The sequence below is a fragment of the Lycorma delicatula genome, chromosome 1 (assembly GCF_047948215.1).
Source record: "Lycorma delicatula isolate Av1 chromosome 1, ASM4794821v1, whole genome shotgun sequence".
Lineage (NCBI taxonomy): Eukaryota > Metazoa > Arthropoda > Insecta > Hemiptera > Fulgoridae > Lycorma > Lycorma delicatula.
In genome coordinates, this window is record NC_134455.1 from 69,627,273 (window position 1) to 69,645,953 (window position 18,681).

An 18,681-nucleotide genomic window follows, 5' to 3' on the forward strand; every position below is an offset into this window, starting at 1 on the left:
AACTCGAGAAACAGCTAAAAATGTTCAGGATTTTGAAGCTTTTCGTTGTAAAAGTTTTTGTTGGTAGTACGCTAAATTCTTGAACGTTATTTAGTTACAGTTGGCAAAAATATTTAACAAAACTAATGAAACATAAACCGTGTAAAAGTTTCGCGGTGAGTCATAGGCCCGCCTTTTTTGTAATGTAAATTATTTATTGTGTCATAGCAGGAAAATGATTACGGTGAAAAATTTTAAATAAATTTTCTTACAAAATATATCGTAAAATTCAAAAACTGATACTTCTTTTATTAATTTTTAATACCAGAAATTTATGTTTTTCTACCATTTTTCCCTGGTTTTGAAAAATAAATCGATTATCGATAAAAATAATTTTCTAGTTAAATTTAGCTTTGTACTGCTCTACATAAAAGTCCATTTTATTAACTGTTATTCGCTTTCTATTTATTTCATTTAGACTATTTTGTTTAGAATTAAATTTCCTGCAAGTTTTATTAAAGAGTTTTATCTGTTTATTAGCAATTTAATGAAGTTATTACAAGTCAAACGTAAAAAAGTGCGTTTTTCAACTCCCGTTTTCTGCGTTTTTTCGCCGGTTTTCTAAAAAAACTGCTTAAGTTAAAGTTCTCGGACTCACTTTTTTCACAGATTAGCTTTGATTTTTGCGTTCCAGGAATCTGTATGGGTTCATTTCACTGTTGGAGATGAAATCTGGGAGAAATTTTTCGCTAGCCGTAACTTAAAGAAGCATCTCCGGACCTATGTTTGTACATACTTTTCTCTTTATTTTTCCATGTAGACTGAGCTGCCAAAGTATCTGTATAACCTGGTAAATCATTCTGTATTATCAGCTCTAAACATTTGAAGATACATATCTTCAAACTATGTATGTAATATAACATGTATATAATATAACTATGTATATAATAATTACATAATTATTATATACATAGTTTTTTTACATTCAGTTACAGTAGTTCCAATAGGCATTTAGAATTAAAAGAATAGTAAAAGGAAAAAGGAAATAGCAAATGGATTTCATTGACAAAAATGAAACTAAACGTAAGGTATGGGTTTTTGCATTTCACTACTTTTCGTGACCCAGGAACCCCAAAAACAAACATAAAATGGGGGCATGTTCGTGCGTACTTGTGTTGGCGTGTTTGTACCATAATAACTTTTGTCTGGATTAACCGATTTGAATGGAATTTGGCACAGAGACTCGTCTATGGTAATTTTTTCGTGAAAGTTTGAGTTCAATATCTTCATGAGGTAAGGCAGATAGTTTCTGTGGGGTATTTTCACCAATTGTTGCTAACGCCTCACTTTATATTATAGGAAAGTAAAAGCAAAAAGTATTACTCGACTCTTTCGTCTAGTTGCTTTTGCTTTTATTAATTTATTTTTATATAATTAAGTCCTCTGTCCAAGCGTAAACCAAACTTTTTGCGGTATCCACCTATGAAATTAGTACATTCTTGAAAACTGCATAAGGACAGTTATCTTGAGGAAAAGTAAATGTAACATGATTCACGATTTTCTTCCTTGGTTCTTTTAAATAAACCATTTTTAAATAATCTTTCTTTAGTAGTATAATTAGAACACTTCTGATTTATTAATTGAAGTATTTGTTAGTTATGTGGTTAAATTATTACTAACGTCGGAAAATAAGTTTTGAAGTGAATTTATACATGTCGCATGAAAAAACGGAGAAACTTTCATGACATGTCCAACTGGTGAAAATAATGAAAAAAGTTCATATAAACATATCTCTGGAAACGCTTTGTTTTTGAGTTACGTCTAGCGAAAGATGTCGCCCCGATTTCAGGTTTTCTAATAAAATAAGCTGTACTGAAAATTTTAGAAGCCAAATTAACGAGTAAAGTTGGTGGTTTCTTATGTAATTTGAGACAGGAAAAACAGGTCCCTGTTCTGTAACTCCAGTAATTTTTAAGATATCCGACGTAAAACACAAAATTCGGTGTCGAAAAGAAGTTATTTTTTAGATTTTTAGTATAATATCTTTGTTAAATGACTAATAAATGCAGAGAAGATTTAATAACAAAACATGTAGAGAATTTAATTCTGAGAATGTTAATGTAAGTACAGCCAATAAAAAGTAAATTAAAAGGTTTAAAAATAGTTTTTTGTTGAAATAAAACAGTTTTTAAGTTCGATACTCCAATTTTTTTAAATGTTTAATTTGAAAAAACGATTTTTTTCAAATTAAAGAATTCTCAAAAATTTGTAGGGTAACAAATTTACATAAAACAAGCGTCCAGGGTTCGGTTTATCGACTTGGGTTTACGATTTTTTTTCTATCACCATTCATCACATTAACGAATATACATATGTAAACGAATATACGTAAAAGTAAAAGAGTGTATCTTAAGTTGTTATCCATTTATTACATTAATATATAAATTTATGAAAGGACGTTAATTGTACATGATTACACTGATTTTGTTTGGTTTCTCGATATTTATAAAATTAATAACCAAGTTAAATTCAAATGCTCGCTGGTACGTCCATATTGGTTTCACGAATGATTTATATTAAGTTTTTTAAGTCCACACATCTCAACAATGATTTGCCTTTCTTTTCTTTTTCTTTTAGCCTCCGGAACCACCGTAAGGTATTATTTCAGAGGATGATATGTATGAATGTAAATGAAGTGTAGTCTTGTACGGTCTCAGGTCGACCATTCCTGAGATGTGTTGTTAATTGAAACCCAGCCCCCAAAGCACACCGGTATCCATGATCTAGTATTCAAATCCATATAAAAGTAACTGTTTTTACTAGGATTTGAACCTTAAGAACTATCGACTTCCAAATCAGCTGATTTGCGATGATGAGTTTACCAATAGACCAACCAGGTGGGTTAGGAATGATATACATGAGGCTGTACAAGTCTACACTTCTTTTACACACGTACATTCATCCTTGAAAGTAATGCCTTACTGAGGTTAAGGAGGCTAAACAGAAAAAGAGATTTTCTTCTATTATAATTGAGATTGAAACATATGTATATATTTAATACAGTTAAGTCAACTTATATTTTTTAACTGATGATTTGAATTAGAGATTTACAAAATTATGATAATTTTTAAAACTATATTTTGAATACGATTTTCAAATAGAACGATTTAAAATTTTCACTTATTATATCAAAGATCATAAATACTATCTAGAAAAATGGGTTGCAGTAAATAATTTTTTCATTATATAGAGAAAAAAAATCATTAAACTATGCTTTAAACAAGACTATTAAAAAAGAGAAAGAGAGAGAAAAAAGTAATATTAATAGTAATAAAATTTAACAATAAGTTATAAAACATGACCAAGTTTTTAATGACTTATATAATGTTTAACTATTTATTTCAGTTATAAAATTTTATTATTCTGAAACAATATATTATCACAACTGTTACACAATATTTATTTGAATGTTAACATTAAACTTAATTCATTGATACTGACTACATTATGTGAAGTAAAATTAACATAATAATAATGATAAATAAGCTCGTAAAATAAATATAAACTAACGCAAAATATATATACCAATAAATTTTCTAATAAATCAGTTTTTATAAGTAATTATTTCATTCTTCCTTTATATATTTTTAAAATTTTTATTTACGTTTCTTTATTTCTCTTATTGGATTGCGGCATAATTCATTGTTTCACAATCGAAAGAAAGATTAGTTTGATTTCATATTTATACTTGAACACCATTCTATACTACAGTATGCGTCATGAAAGAAAAAGCTTATTTTATGTAAAGTTGTTTGATTGGAAAAAATATGTTTTATATCGTTTCAAAACTTGTTTTTTAAATCAATTTTTTTTTCTTTAGTACTTTTATTTATAGTCGCATCAACAATTAAAGTCATTAGCGATTTATCAGTTTAATGTACCCGTTGTACCGTAAAGGTGTAGTCTTGAACAAACTTACGCCGACCATTTCTGAGACCTGTGAATCGAAAACCGAACCACAAAAGAACATCGGTAATCACGATTTAGCATTATTTTTTTTCTGTTTAGCCTCTTGAACCATCGTAAAGTATTCCTTCAGATATAAATGTAAATGAAGTGTAGTCTTTTACAGTTTCAGGTCGACCGTTCGTGAGGTGAGTGGTTAATTGAAACCCAACCATCAAAGACCACCGGTATTGACGATCTAGTATTTAAATCCGTATAAAAGTAACTGCCTTTACTTTTGAACCTTTTGAGGCTTTTTTTTTTAGATTTGAACCTTAGAATTCTCTACTTCGAAATCAGCTGATTTGCGATGACAAGTTCACCACTAGACTAATCTGGTGTGTTACAATCTGGTATTCAAATCTGAATAAAAGCAACTACAGGATTTGAATCTAAGAACATCGAATTCGAATTCAGTTGATTTACGACGACGAGTTTTACCTCTAGATCAACCCGGTGGGTGATGTAGTAACAAATTACTGTACAGTAATAAATTACTGTTTGCGATTTATTTATACTTTTAACTTTGTTTATTTTTACTTTAACTTTTATGTTTATATTCTCACTGTTTAATTTCTACGTTCCATCAATTAAATACTTCACCACTGACTTGTTTAAAAATGTTATAAATTTTATTTTATCTTAGGTTTTCCATCTTTATGGTTAACTTAAGTCTGTATCGAAAAAAACGTGATTAAAAACAAAGAACTTAATATTTTAAAAAAAAAATTGGCCGCGATTTGAAATTGGCAATCAGATAATTTATTTTTGATTATTTAAAAGACAAGCTGCTAAATTTTCTTGTTGAATTTATTTTTAGAAGTTTTTTTTTAGTTTTATTATCCGTCCTCACAAAAAACCGTAGTTATAACATTGAAAAAATAAGGTAGGAACGTACTACATAGCCTATTTTTTTTTTTTGCTTTATATACTGGATTGGATTGAAAAATTTGACCATTCTGCATATGGTCCATTATTGATACCATTTCATATTGTTCACAACTGGTGAGAGAGTCAGGGAGATATTTCCACATTTTAATTAAAATGATTTTATTTACGTAATTTAATGCACTTAGGTAGCTAAAATACTTTATGAAGGTGTTTGGGTTTTTTATACACACGCGCGCGCGCGCGGTAGGTTGTCGATAATCCAACACATATCGGGCAGTCCTGATGACGGATTACCGGAATTTGTCGGATTGCTGGAATTACCCTAATTTCAGTTGACTAACCAACAGAAAACGTTACATTCTTCCATATGCGTTTATTAATTTCAGTAACTGATGTATTTTGATTAAGGAAATAACTAGAATAAAACTAACTACTTACTTAATAGAAAAATTCTGTTCAATAGTCTTTTTCTTTGTATAAATGGACAGTTTAAAATTATTTTTAATGCGGTTCCTCTCCTACACTGGAATGAAGAATACGATTTAGTGGTTTTTTGTGATTTACGTATTTTATTTTGTATTTATTGTTGTTACTTGGCTATGTTTATTCTTTATTTTTCCTGTTTCCTTATTATTTATTTTTGTTTATGATTTTTGTTGTTTTATATAATATTACATGATAGTGTTACTTTAGTCGCTAATGACTATAATTGTTGATGGACTGTAAATAAAACCATTAAAGAAAAAAAAATTATTTTTTCGCTTTCGTTTTAATATGAAAATATCGGCAGCTGCCACTTTATTTTCTTCAGCCCACTTTATATACACGTTAAACGCACTCAAATCACAATTCGTGACCTACGATATTTGTTCATTATCCACTTTTTTTGCGTTTTTCGTATAAATTATTACAGAGGAGCTTTTTCACAACTTTTTCAAGAGCTCACTACTGTTTTGGAAAAATTGTTCCCCATGATCAAACACGACATCTTTCCGATCACTTTTACCACTGAAATTTTACAATTTGTTTTTTTTTACTCGACTTTTTGCAAATTATAAATTGTTACACGTTCAGTTCCATAGCTACGTCACCAGTCTTTTTCACCTTTATCAATTCTTTATTTATTAATTTTTTATTCTTTATCAATTCATATGTGATAACGTTTTTTATGATTTCGATTTCTTTAGAACTAGAAACAACGAAGTTGGGATACTGTTTAAGATACGGAACACTGGACACTTTAAGATAAGGAAACCTAGACACGTTCAAACGAATGACAACTAAGCGCGGCACACGGTCATGCGATACTGAGACGTGTAGTAAGATAATGTGTAAGAAGTTTAATGCCGTCTGCAGACTCCGGTACTGTACAAATCATTGAATATTCCACGTAACTACGGCATACTCAATTAACAGAGACACCACACGAATTGCCTCAGCAGTTACACGAAAAGTGTCGGACTAAAGAAAGCCGGATTATCGAGGGCCGACTATGAGTATATATATATATATATATATAGTGTGTGTGTGTCCGTTTTCTTTTATGCAAATCAACAGTTTTATTATGAAATTAATAAAATGTTGTAATGAAATTTTGCACACTAACAGTTCTAAACAAGAGAAAAATATTTATCTACATTTCATTTTGAAAAACTACTTCCACCTTCCCTTTTCACTCGCTCAGTGTAACCTTTAATCAAAATCAAATTTTGCGATTAATTTTACAAAAATATAACAAAATCAAAGTCATCACTATGGAAATTGATAATTATTGAAAAAGTGGTTTTCGAATAGTAGGACAAATACAATTGGAGAAATAATAATATTGGGTAAATAATATGTTGGCAAATTAATAATTTTGGAAATTTTGCATTGGAATTTTTTACTCCATACCCTTCAAACCTATCTAAGTGCTACCGAAGAGAAAAGAGAGTATTGGTCAAATAACTCTGAAACAAACAAAAAATAAAGTGCGTCGGAAACACCGACCCGCCAAAACTGTGGAACGGTACAAGACTCTGTTCTCTACGCAATAAAAACCACGATCATCACGGGGAATGCCGCAGGAGAAGACGTATTTTTCCCTCGGATTCCGTTGATATCCAGCGCAAGATATATACTTTTGAGTTTAAACGATTACAGTTTTCCATCCAGGTTACGTTCGATATGTGTATCAACAAGGCACAGGGGCAATCGCATTGTGTAGCAACCATTAATTGGAAAGTCGCTCATTTTCGCACGCCAAATTATATATGCTTACTATGAATCGGCACGCCAAATAATTTATTTGTCTGTGCTCTGGACGGACAAACGAAAGACGTTTTACAGTACAAGTATTGAGATAAACAAAATTGTTGCCGTTATGCCATGTACTAACCGCTCCTTCTGCTCTTATATACACACAAGTAATAAAAATGTTTAAATGAAGCCTTCTTACGTACTGTACTCTACGTAAAGTCCGGACAACGCTTGGTAACCGAACCAGCCTTCTATTAAGCAGATGGAGGCACTTTCATTTATGTTGCTCTTATACAATCTTTAAATTACATACTTAAAAAAAAAACACATCTTTAGATAAAAACGTTTTGGTTACTAAGCACCTGGATTGTTTACTTTATTAATAATTAGATTATTAATTTAAATCTTTAATTTATTTATTATGGTTTTATTTCGTGTATGGAAAATAGAATAAATGACTAGCTTAATATTCCCGGCTCTTTTCCTGTTTGTTACATTTTTATTCTCACCTAAAGTATTTGAAATAATGTTAAAGTTTTAAATATTTATTTATTTCAGTAGTACTAATAAAGGCAAGCATGCACATATGTCAAATTAAAGTGATGTCTAATTGCAATTCAGAAATTGTTTCTAACGCCTAAATATTTAAATGGAGTAATAATTCTGTGATCAGGGTTTTTATTTCTTTGTATCATTAATAAATTTCTTATTTTAAAAAAAAAAGAAGAAAATCATGTTTAAATATATTTATTAAACATGGTAATATAAACACACTATATTATTGTTGTAATTTCAATATTTATGTTAGATTTTATTTTTTAGTAATAAACAAGCTGAGGGTTGATAAATCTTTGGAAGAAAAGGGTTAACTTATAGTTTGCACGACCGTGATTCTATATCACGGATTTTGTTCCCAAGTTTAAACTTTACACGCCATCTTTTCAACTAATATGTTATTTATTTCTCACCCGCACGATATATGACTTTTATATGATATAACGATATAAAAAAAAACGCTTCATGTATGGAACAAACGTGACTTGTACATATTTCTTATAGCATGTGTTCTTATTTTATAGTACTTTACATTAGGATTCATAATGAAAAAAATAAGCTCTTTAAAAACGTACTTTTTTTACATTAGTTATTTGACTGGTTTCATGCTTTTAATCTCGAAATATCAACAGTATCGTATATCCAGCATTATATGTGTGTTCATGACTTTTAATAGTCTGTTTACCTACCCACCCGGTTGGTCTAGTGGTGAACGCGTCTTCGTAAATCAGCTGATTTCGAAGTCGAGAGTTCCAACGTTCAAATAAAGGCAGTTCAAGTAAAAGCGGTTATTTTTATACGGATTTGATTACTAGATCGTGGATACCGGTGTTTGGTGGTTGGGTTTCAATTAACCATACATCTGAGGAACGGTCGACTTGAGACTGCAGAAAAATACAGTTCATTTACATACGTACATATCATCCTCTTAACTAATAGCTGACGGTGATTTCCTGAGGCTAAAAAGGAAATAAAATAGTCCATTTACCTACCCTGGATGTTGTAATATAATCCTCATCAACCCATTTAAAGTAATAAAAGGATTTCCATAACTTCCTTTATCATATATTCGTACAAAAATCCTTCATCTCAAACTCGCCGAATTTTCAGTGTCTTAGACCACACATTTATAACATCCATAGTAATATTCTCCTTTTTTATTTTCTTATAATCTTTTCTATGTTTAATACAAACAGAAATTTTTTTTCTCATTAAAAGTTTATAGTAATATGTTTTTATTGTTTTTTGAACCTTAATCCTTTTTAATTTGACTGAATATTTAATAGATTTCTGTATTACATCCTATTTTCCTAATATTTAACTTATTCCCTTTTGTAACATATTTAATTTTTTCATATTTATTACTCTCCCGTTTATTACAGAATAAGGTGTAAAGTAATACTATCCTGCCAAAAAAAAATGTTTTACATAATACTATTTGGATATAGTTTGTTTCTTAAAATCTGTCAACACTTCTCTTAAAAAATTCAATTATACAAATTTCAGTTTTACTGGTTTTTATTAATTCTAATTTAATAATTAATTATCTGCATAAAATATTTTTAAATATGCTTTTATCTAATTTTAAAAAAAATTATTAAAAAGAAGTAGCGAGGAAGATAAAGAAATTCAATCATTTCATAATTCCCTGCTTCGTTTTCACATAATTTGATAGGGGATGTTCTTTACAGACAAAGGAATTCAAGAACAAATTGTATGATCTACTGGCGAAAATACAGAAGAAAGTTCATATAAACATAGGTTCGAAAACGCTTCGTTAGCGAGTGTCAGCTGGCGGAAAATTTCCTCCTGATTTCTGCGCCTTCGGTTAAATAAAGCCAGACAGTAATTCTTGGGATCCAAATAACGAGGTACGTATAGAGTGGTTTATGTCGAATCTGACCTGAAAAAGTGAAAAAATAGTTTCCAGAACTGCATTTTTATTAGTTGTCGAGAAATCTAGGGTAAAAGGTAAAATATTGGAGTGATCGAAAAACACACTATTTTAAGTGTGTTGTAAAATATCTTTCTTAAAAGGATGAGATGCAATACGAAAAAATTAATCTTTGGATTCAGCTGTTCATATTGTCAACTTATAAAATAAATTATTTCTATTAAATTGTTTTTTTTTCCTTTCTAAAATGTCTAATTTTTTTGTTTTATAATATTGGAATTTTTTTCGTTTAATACCTAGTTAAAATCGGCCACATTTTGATATGTTTGGTTTTTAATAAACTTCGAAATTTTTACATTTTTATTTGGTTTATGTGGACTTTATTCATACCATTTTACTTAGAATCAAATTCTCTATAAGGTGTGCTTAAAACTTTAACGTGTTTATTACCCTAACAAATTTATTTTACACTAAACATAAAATAGTGTTTTTTTGACCCCCAATATTTTGTTTTTTAACCCCAATTTTCTCGAAACTACTATAAAACAGTTCTGGGACTATTTGTTTCAAATTCTCAGGTCAAATTTCATATAAAACCGCTAAATTTATCCTTTAATTTGGGTCACAAGAATTATATCTGCCTTAATTTTACCGAAGGGGCAGAAATCAGGGCGAAATCTTTCGCCAACCGTTACTCGCTAACGAAACGTTTACCAACCTATGTTTTTAGGAACTTTCTTCTTCATTTTCACCAGTAGAATAGGTCATGAAAGTTTTTTACATACTTCGTGAATCAGTCTGTTTATGAGACTTTTATGCTTATATTTTTTTTTAAATCCGCCCAGAAGGTGGGGAGATAAAACGGTCGGGTATTGGAATTTGATAAAAATACCAGATTATTATTTTTTCTTATTAATTACCTCTTCAATAAATATTTACTTAAAAAAATTACTCTACCCTCAAATATTTCAAATAAAAAATTTCGCTAATAACTTGTCATCAATAATAATAGTAATATTCTTGTTTAATGGTTAATTATTGGGCTAAAATATTATAATTTATGGGTAAGGCTTAATTTTATGAATGTTTCTAATGAAATGAAGATGGTAACAATTTTACCTATTCGTTATATCTACGAATTTCATTAACAAAAACCACATTAACTTCATTAACATAGAAGGTGATAATTTTTATATTAATAATTTATTTTTATTATTTATTATAAATAACTTTTATTACACTTAGTGGAGGAAATAAAAACAGGCAAAAAATTATCAGCTTGCATTACGGTGCGCAACCATACTGCCAGGTTAATTATCTACAACAACTAGATTATTTGTCAACTGATTTTTAGAAAAAAGGTGTCATTTTGTTCAAAATAAAATGATTAATAAATCTTATCTAAGTAAAAATTTGATCAAACAAGTAATTACTAAGATTTTGAAGATGAAAAAATTAAGATGGCCGTCATTTTGAAATGTTAAAAGGTGACGTTTTCAAATTTTTTTATTTTGTAAATAAAGACACTAGTCTTAGATTCGCAAAATTTAATTAAAATAGGTTTACCCGTTCCTGAGAAATAATTTTTCTGTTGAAAAATCGCAAAATGGCGTCCAGAAGAAAACAAAGCAAAAAAAATAGGACGTATGTCTATATGAACTTTTTTCTAATTTTAGTGTCCTAAAGTTCAGCGAATACGTCCCATATCATCCCATACTGGATTGATACCAATGAATCTGTAATCTAAAAACCGTTTTGGTGAGGATAGGAAGATTTGTTTTTTACTAGAAATGGATTCATTTTATTCAGTTAACTTTGTATACAGTTTTAGTTTCGTTAAATGAACGAGGTCATCGGAACATATCCCCTCTTGGACTGTTATTACTTTGTAAAACTTTTCTTTCAACTTTTTTTTATCGCCTCAGGTTTAAAAAGCAACAGGACTTTATTACATCCTTATTTCATTCATTTCTGAATTAGAGGTTGCTTTTCTTCAATTAGTACTTTATCAAAAAGTAGTAGAATATATTTCTCATGTACTAATATTTTAAGTATTTTTTCGTTTTACAACCGTACATTTTCGCCTGATTAAAACCTATTTCAGGTTTCAAATTATGTTATGCCAGACTAAAATAATATCTGATTTCAAATTAGATTATTTTAATGATTTTTTTTGTGATGTATCAAGATGTAAATATCAATGATTAATGCATAAACTACTCATTTTTTCCGTGTTTTGTGTTCTTAAATTTAGTAGCAATCACGTGTCAGAACTCTATATACTGTGTTCAGCGAAAGAGCTATCGTAGGTGTTTTTTTGTAGTACCGAGATCTTCCTGCAGCGTATGCAATTGTTTGTGGCTCAATGTGTTACGTGACTCAATTTGTTAGCCCTCACTAATATTTGTATAATACTTTATCGGCTATCGTGTTTTTATCATCACTGATATAACTTTAAATAGATTTTTTCTCCAACCGGTTTTACAGTTACTGCCGGATCTGGGTGTGTGTGTGTATATATATAGGCAAATTCAATTACCACTACAAGTTTGCCAGGCCTGACGTAGCTGCAGATATAGTGCAATATTAAATGTAAATGCACCGATAAAAATGTAATCTGAAACAGGCTAAGGTCGACCACTCCTGAGACGTACGATTAATTGAAACCCAGCCACCAAAGAACATTTTTACACGGATTTGAATACTAGATCGTGGATACAGGTGTTCTTTGGTGGTTGGGTTTCAATTAACCACCCATCTCAGGAATGGTTGAACTGAGACTGTACAAGACTACATTTCATTTACACTCATACATATCATCCACATTCATCCTCTGAAGTATTATCTGAATGGTAATTACTGGAGCCTAAACAGGAAAAAGAAAGAAAGCCACCAAAGAACTCCGGTATCCACAGTCTAGCATTCAAATCCGTATAAAAGCAACTGCCTTACAAGGATTCGAATCTTAGAAAACTCGACATCAAAGATCAGCTGATTTTGCGATGACGAGTTTAACCCTGCGGGCTATAACTTTAAATATACCTGCCATTAAATGGCAGCTATATTCAAAGCTATAACCACATTAGTATACGCAAAGTTATATTCACATTAATATGTGACTATAGGTACCATTAAATGGCAGCTAAATTCATATATTAATTCCTAAATAACTTGATTCAGTCGGCGCCAAATGAAAACATCAAACATTAATCAGATCATAAATCAAATATAAAACATTAAAATGTATAATTTGTAGCCTAACTTTTGAGACAGTCTCTTACGCCACCCGGTTTGTTTACTATGGGATGGTTCTTAAAGCGAATCGTGTGTAGTGATCATTAAGAGAGAAATTATAACACTCGATAGAACCTTCGAGAAAAGAAAACTATGTATAGAATTTACGTCGTAATTTTGTCAACAAATATTAAAAGAGGGAATTAGTTTGAAATTTGCGCTTTAAATTAAAATATCGTTTGACTATGCGTCTAATAGTAATTTGGACGATTAGTTTTTGGCAATTCAATAAAACACCCTACTTGAGAGTTTATTTTTAGTCGATGACTGTGGTGTATACCACGCTGCTTCATTGTATGGAAGTCATTTCCACCCTACTTTCTATCAAATGAAGGATATGACAAAATGACCGTGGACATGTTTATTCCTAGTTTGTTTTGGTAATTTTAAAATGGTTTGTTTTTTCTTAAGTTAATTAACTCGGTATTATTAAATGCTGTTAATAAAATATGTATTATTACAGGTAAATTATTTAATATAGTGATTCTTAATTTTCAACGTATTTACCTATATCGTCCCGTGTATAGGACGAATGGTTACTTAAGTGGGAAAAGCATTTTTTTATATAAGTATTTCTCCGATTGTATATTCTATTCACAAAAAAGACCATTACAATTATCCGTTATCTTAATTATTTTGATTTACGTTGTCTTTAATACGGATTGTTAAATAATCTTTTTTTTGTTCTGTTGTATAGAATTTGCTTTAAAAAAAATATTTTTTATTAATTTCAATGGCAAACTGATATTTTTATCATCATTTACTTATTATAAATTTTTGGTTTTTTTTAACATTTTATTTTTATTTATTAATAATATTTGTTTTTATTTTTTTCAGGATGGACGGAAAAAACCGGAAAATACTTTTAAGGGATTTAAACGCCCATCTCATATGTGTACTTTGTGGTGGATATTTTATAGATGCCACATCAATATCAGAATGTCTACATTCATGTAAGTTTATAATTTTATTCTTTTTTTTCTTTTTTATGCGTATTGTAGTGAATGGTTAATAATGTTTTTTCGTAAAGGACGTAACTCATAAAATGAGAATGTTTATCTTATTAATGGGTAAATTTTACGTGATTTTATTCTATTTTTAAGATGATAACACTGTATTCAAGGTTAGCCCCACGTAGCAGTTGAAGTAACCTTGTCATACATTAGTGTCATTTCAGATCCATTCCTTTATGTTGTATCACCTACATCGTTTTTTAAGGATAAATACTTTATTTCAGGATTATTTGGCTTACAATTTCAAACATATAAAGGCAACTTTCTAGTAAAATTTCCCCAACATGTAATTCTAAATAAGGTAACAATAATGTCATGTCTGATATTTAAATTTCTTGAGACTAAAAATTTTCAGAATCAAAACTGGGTTATGGAAGTGTAATGACGATACTTTCTTAATTATTACTTTGTATTTTTATTTCATTATTTTATAGAAACTGATAATACAATAACTGGAATAGTTTATAAAAGGTGTTGAAAATAACCTCCTCCAACATCAGTACAACACAGCACACGTTACAATTTGTTTTCAAACATTTTAACCAGCAGTTGTTTTGGAATGTCTCGTACATATGCCGTTATTGCGGTTTTTAGTTCGTCAATCGTGCGTGGTCAGTTGGAATAAACTGCTTGTTTCGCTACCCCATAGAAAGTAATCTAAGGGTATCAAATCGGGTCATGCAGGCCAGAAACCCATCGAAATGATTCGTTCACCAAAGACATTTCCTAAGAACGTCATTGACCAGTTAGCTGTGTGCGTTGTGACGCCATCTTGTTGGAACCGACCGTTATTCATTTCCACTTCTGTTAACTGACTAATGAAGTTTGTTAAAACAGCACAATAACGATCACTATTAACTGTATTTTCAAAAAATATTGGACCCACAATCCGTGTTCTACTCACACCTACTCAGACTCCAGTTTTCCTTTCTGTAAAGATTGTTGATTTCATTCGTGGGGGTTAGGTGTCAACCATAGTTGTGTATTTTATGAACTAATATACCCTCCCAGATGTAACCACGCTTCATCTATAAAAACAACGTAACGTCGAGTGTGCCTACGGAATTTTGGTCAATAAAACGTTTAAAACATTAACACTGATTTAGTCTTTTAACTTGATCTCTAGGTTTCAGTTCTTGAACACACATTACTTAGTAGAGGAAAAGTTTCAGTTCTTTTCTTTCAGCTTTAGGTGCAGTTGTAAGTGTGATATCTTACTTCTGTGCTAACTTACACATTGACTTTGATTTTTTGGCCACAGCATCCGAAATATCAAGCAGTTTCTGTTCGTTTAGTTTAGGTGGTCTTCCACTTTGATCAGCGTCTTCAATGAAGCCTGTTGCCCCTAAGTTTTCGATAAGAATTCACACTGCTTTGCGGTGAGTAACAGAAATATTTGGAAACTTTTCAGAAAACTTGCGCTTCACTAAATCAGTATAATTGTCTCCTTCACGAAAGACGTGTTAAACAAGAAAAATGCGTTCGACTACCGAAAGAACCATTATGATTCTCGGAACTATTGACCCAATAAATGAAACAACAAGAAACGAAACGAAGCACGTTCAATCACAACCCAACAACTTACGTCTTGGTTTATTACTAAGCATCGCACAACGAACCGAAAGGGCAACCAACCTAACGACGAAAGAAGAGAATGCGCCGCATAATTATAAAGCATACTGCACAGTGACTTTCCGAACGCTCTCTGTTGAAGATTTCAAAAGGAGAGTGCACATATTACAACAGTCCTATATCCAAAATTTCAACATCCTACGGCTAATCGTTTTCGAGTTAATCGAGTACATACGTACTTCCTTTACTTCGTACAAGGAATTAAACAAAATAATTGAACATTTTGTAATCTTTAACAAACATCAATATACCTACATAAAATTGGTATATAATGAACAATCACCTACTTCCTTGTAAAATCAGTCCAATATTTTTTTTATCAAATCTTAAATTCTTTGAAGGGTTAATCCAAAAGTTTATTGGAATGTTAAAGAAGAACTAACGAGAGGAATATTGGTTTCAGGAAGATATGAAGATATCTCTAATTCCCAATAAACCGATAGCCTTGCTGCAAGACTTTTTTATATCACTTGATTTCATATGAGTGCAAGTTCTCCCGTTTTCATAGCTCTGATACACTTGAAATGAATTTTTACTTTCCCGGCGAATGTAGCTAAAATAGCTATATTAAAGGGGAAAGTATGGGGAGCACAATTAAAATTCAGAATCACTCCTAAAACGCATAAAAATTTCTTCTAAACTTTCTTTTTTTATTTTAGCCTGTATTGAATGAGCTGTTAGATTTAGAGAAAACTGTACTCAAGCAATTTTTTTAAGCGTAACCTGTATATGAATACAAGAAAAATATTTCTTAAAATTATACCCATCTCTAAATAATATATATATATATTTTTTTTTTCGTATGTTTTACCTATTTAACTATTTTAATCTGTATTATTAATAAGCGGGAAAGTCAAGCAATATTTTACCAGATTTTTAGTTCTAATTCAAATAAAAAAATTAAAAAAGGTTAATTCAAATAAACAGTCCACTGGACTGGCCTAATGATTAACTCATAGTCCCAAATCAGTTGCTTAAAGCTGATTTAGAAGTCAAAGGTTCTGGCGTTCAAATCCTAGTAAATTAGTTGCTTTTACACGGATCTGAATACTAAGCAGTGGATACCAGTGTACATTGGTGGTTGGAGTTCACTTAACCTAATCACATATTTCAGGAATGGTTGGCCAGAGTCTGTTCAAATTGCACCTGAATTACATATATTCTTATCATCCTCATGTAATTGGCAGTGGGGATTTGCTCCCCAACTCTGTTCTCCCCAAGTCTGGGTTGCTCCCCAAGTCTGTTCACTAATTGAACAGATTGCAACGTACACATTTGGAAAATTAAAATAAATAAAAATTACACTTTATAAAAATCTGATGTGGAGAACATATGATTTCCTTGTGCGCCTATTAAAATACATAAACACATTTTTTTTTTTTTACGAAAAGTTCTTAAAATTTTATTTCATTAAAAACTTTATTTTTTTTTCTATTGAACTATTTTATTCATTGTAAAAATTTGTTTACAATGAGAGGTTAACAGTTAGTAATAAATCAATATATATAAATTTAAAAAAAAAAGAAGATGAAGACTGATTCGAATCGATGTGCCTTCCCCTAAGATCTAAATATTTCATTAATTAAAATTTATATTTGGCTATAACTCTGGAACCAATGAAAATAAGTACCACTTATAATATACCGTTGAAAAGCTCTCACTGAGAGCTTGCTGCAGTTAAGAAAAAATCCAAAATCCAAATTTGTTTGAATTTTGAGCTTTTTTGGACACTTTTGGTTTAGTTGATTGCAATCAGAAGGGAAGGTGCACAGCTAGATGTTTCAACAATCCTAAATCTAAAATTTCAACATCCTCTGACTAATCGTTTTTGAGTTATGCGAGATGAATAATACGTACAGACGTCACGCCGAAAGTAGTCAAAATGGATATTTCCTTTGAAATCCGGAAACCTAAATTTTTCGCGATCACAATACACTTCCTTTACTTCGTACAAGAAAATAAAAATACGGGTTGCGTCATTTTTTTAAAAATTCATTGTATAATTTTATTATTTAAATATAGTTAAATAAAGTAAATTATAATTGTTTATTATTTTCCTGCTCTTAACTTTTTGCATTTTATAGTTTTCAGTTAATAGTAGTAGCCTATCTAAAACATATCTTAATAAAAATTTATTTAACAAAATTGTAGCACGGCTTTTTGAAATGTTATATTAGTAGTTATTTATGCATTAAGGATTTGATTTATACTTTATATTTAACTACTTTAAAACCATTAAATTTATGGACATTTGAACAGATTTATACTATTTAATCCGAATTTTAATTATGTTGTCAAATGAATTATTTATATTTAATATGTATTTTGTTGAGAATAAGAAGTTTTTTTTAAATTTAAATGTAAATAAGATGATTTAAGTTTTATTTGTCCTGTTTGAGTAATATTCTGGATTATCTAATAATTTTTTTTTATACTTATAATAAAATTGACAATTAAATATTATTGTAATAACAAATCTTAAATAGTTTCTCATTAGTTATAATTTACTTCATAAAATATCGCTACTGATTTTAACATTTATATAATGTTAAATTATTTTAGTGCTGTTTTTTTTGGAACGCTCTAATTATTTTTTTTAATGAATAAATTACGATCTTTATATTTGTTAGTAATTTGGGGAAATTATAATTATAAATTACTTCGTTTCAACTGATAGTTAATATGAAATGTAATTCTTAATTCGTGGCTACGGTGGTTACAGTAGTGTACATTTGAAAAAAATGTAATTGATATTTTTTATGAAAGAGCGAGCATCAATAGTTATGGTTATTAAACCGATGGAATTTGGTAGCGTATGGAAAGATGCCTTGCCTGATCGGGATTCGAACCCGGGATCACCGTACGAATGCCAAGAAGCTACCTACTCAGTCACGGAGGCATGTATATTTTATTCACGCATCTTAATGGCTATTTTTTTTAAATTCAAAATATCGAGTTCTTTTAATATTTTATGATAATATTGTAAACAATACTTCTATTATATAATAGCTTGCAGTATAATGATACATAAAATATGTCTTTTATTGGGTAAAAATATGAGGAGGGGATGCTTGTAACTAATTATCAGAGGAAAGTGAGATACCATTATAAACTAGTGATTAGAAATATCATCTTTGATTGAAAGAACCAATAACCTTTCAGTTATTTTATTATATTGGG

General features: G+C 29.9%; 1 protein-coding gene across 1 annotated transcript in view; it reads left to right on the plus strand.

Annotated features, from left to right (window-relative positions):
- The window catches only part of LOC142319204 (uncharacterized), a 303,925-nt gene that overhangs the window by 196,579 nt on the left and 88,665 nt on the right, over positions 1-18,681 (plus strand). Inside the window, exon 2 of the mRNA XM_075356219.1 lies at positions 13,694-13,809. Within this exon, the coding sequence (XP_075212334.1) occupies positions 13,695-13,809 (115 nt within the window). The 5' untranslated portion in view covers position 13,694. The remainder of the gene's footprint in view (positions 1-13,693; positions 13,810-18,681) is intronic.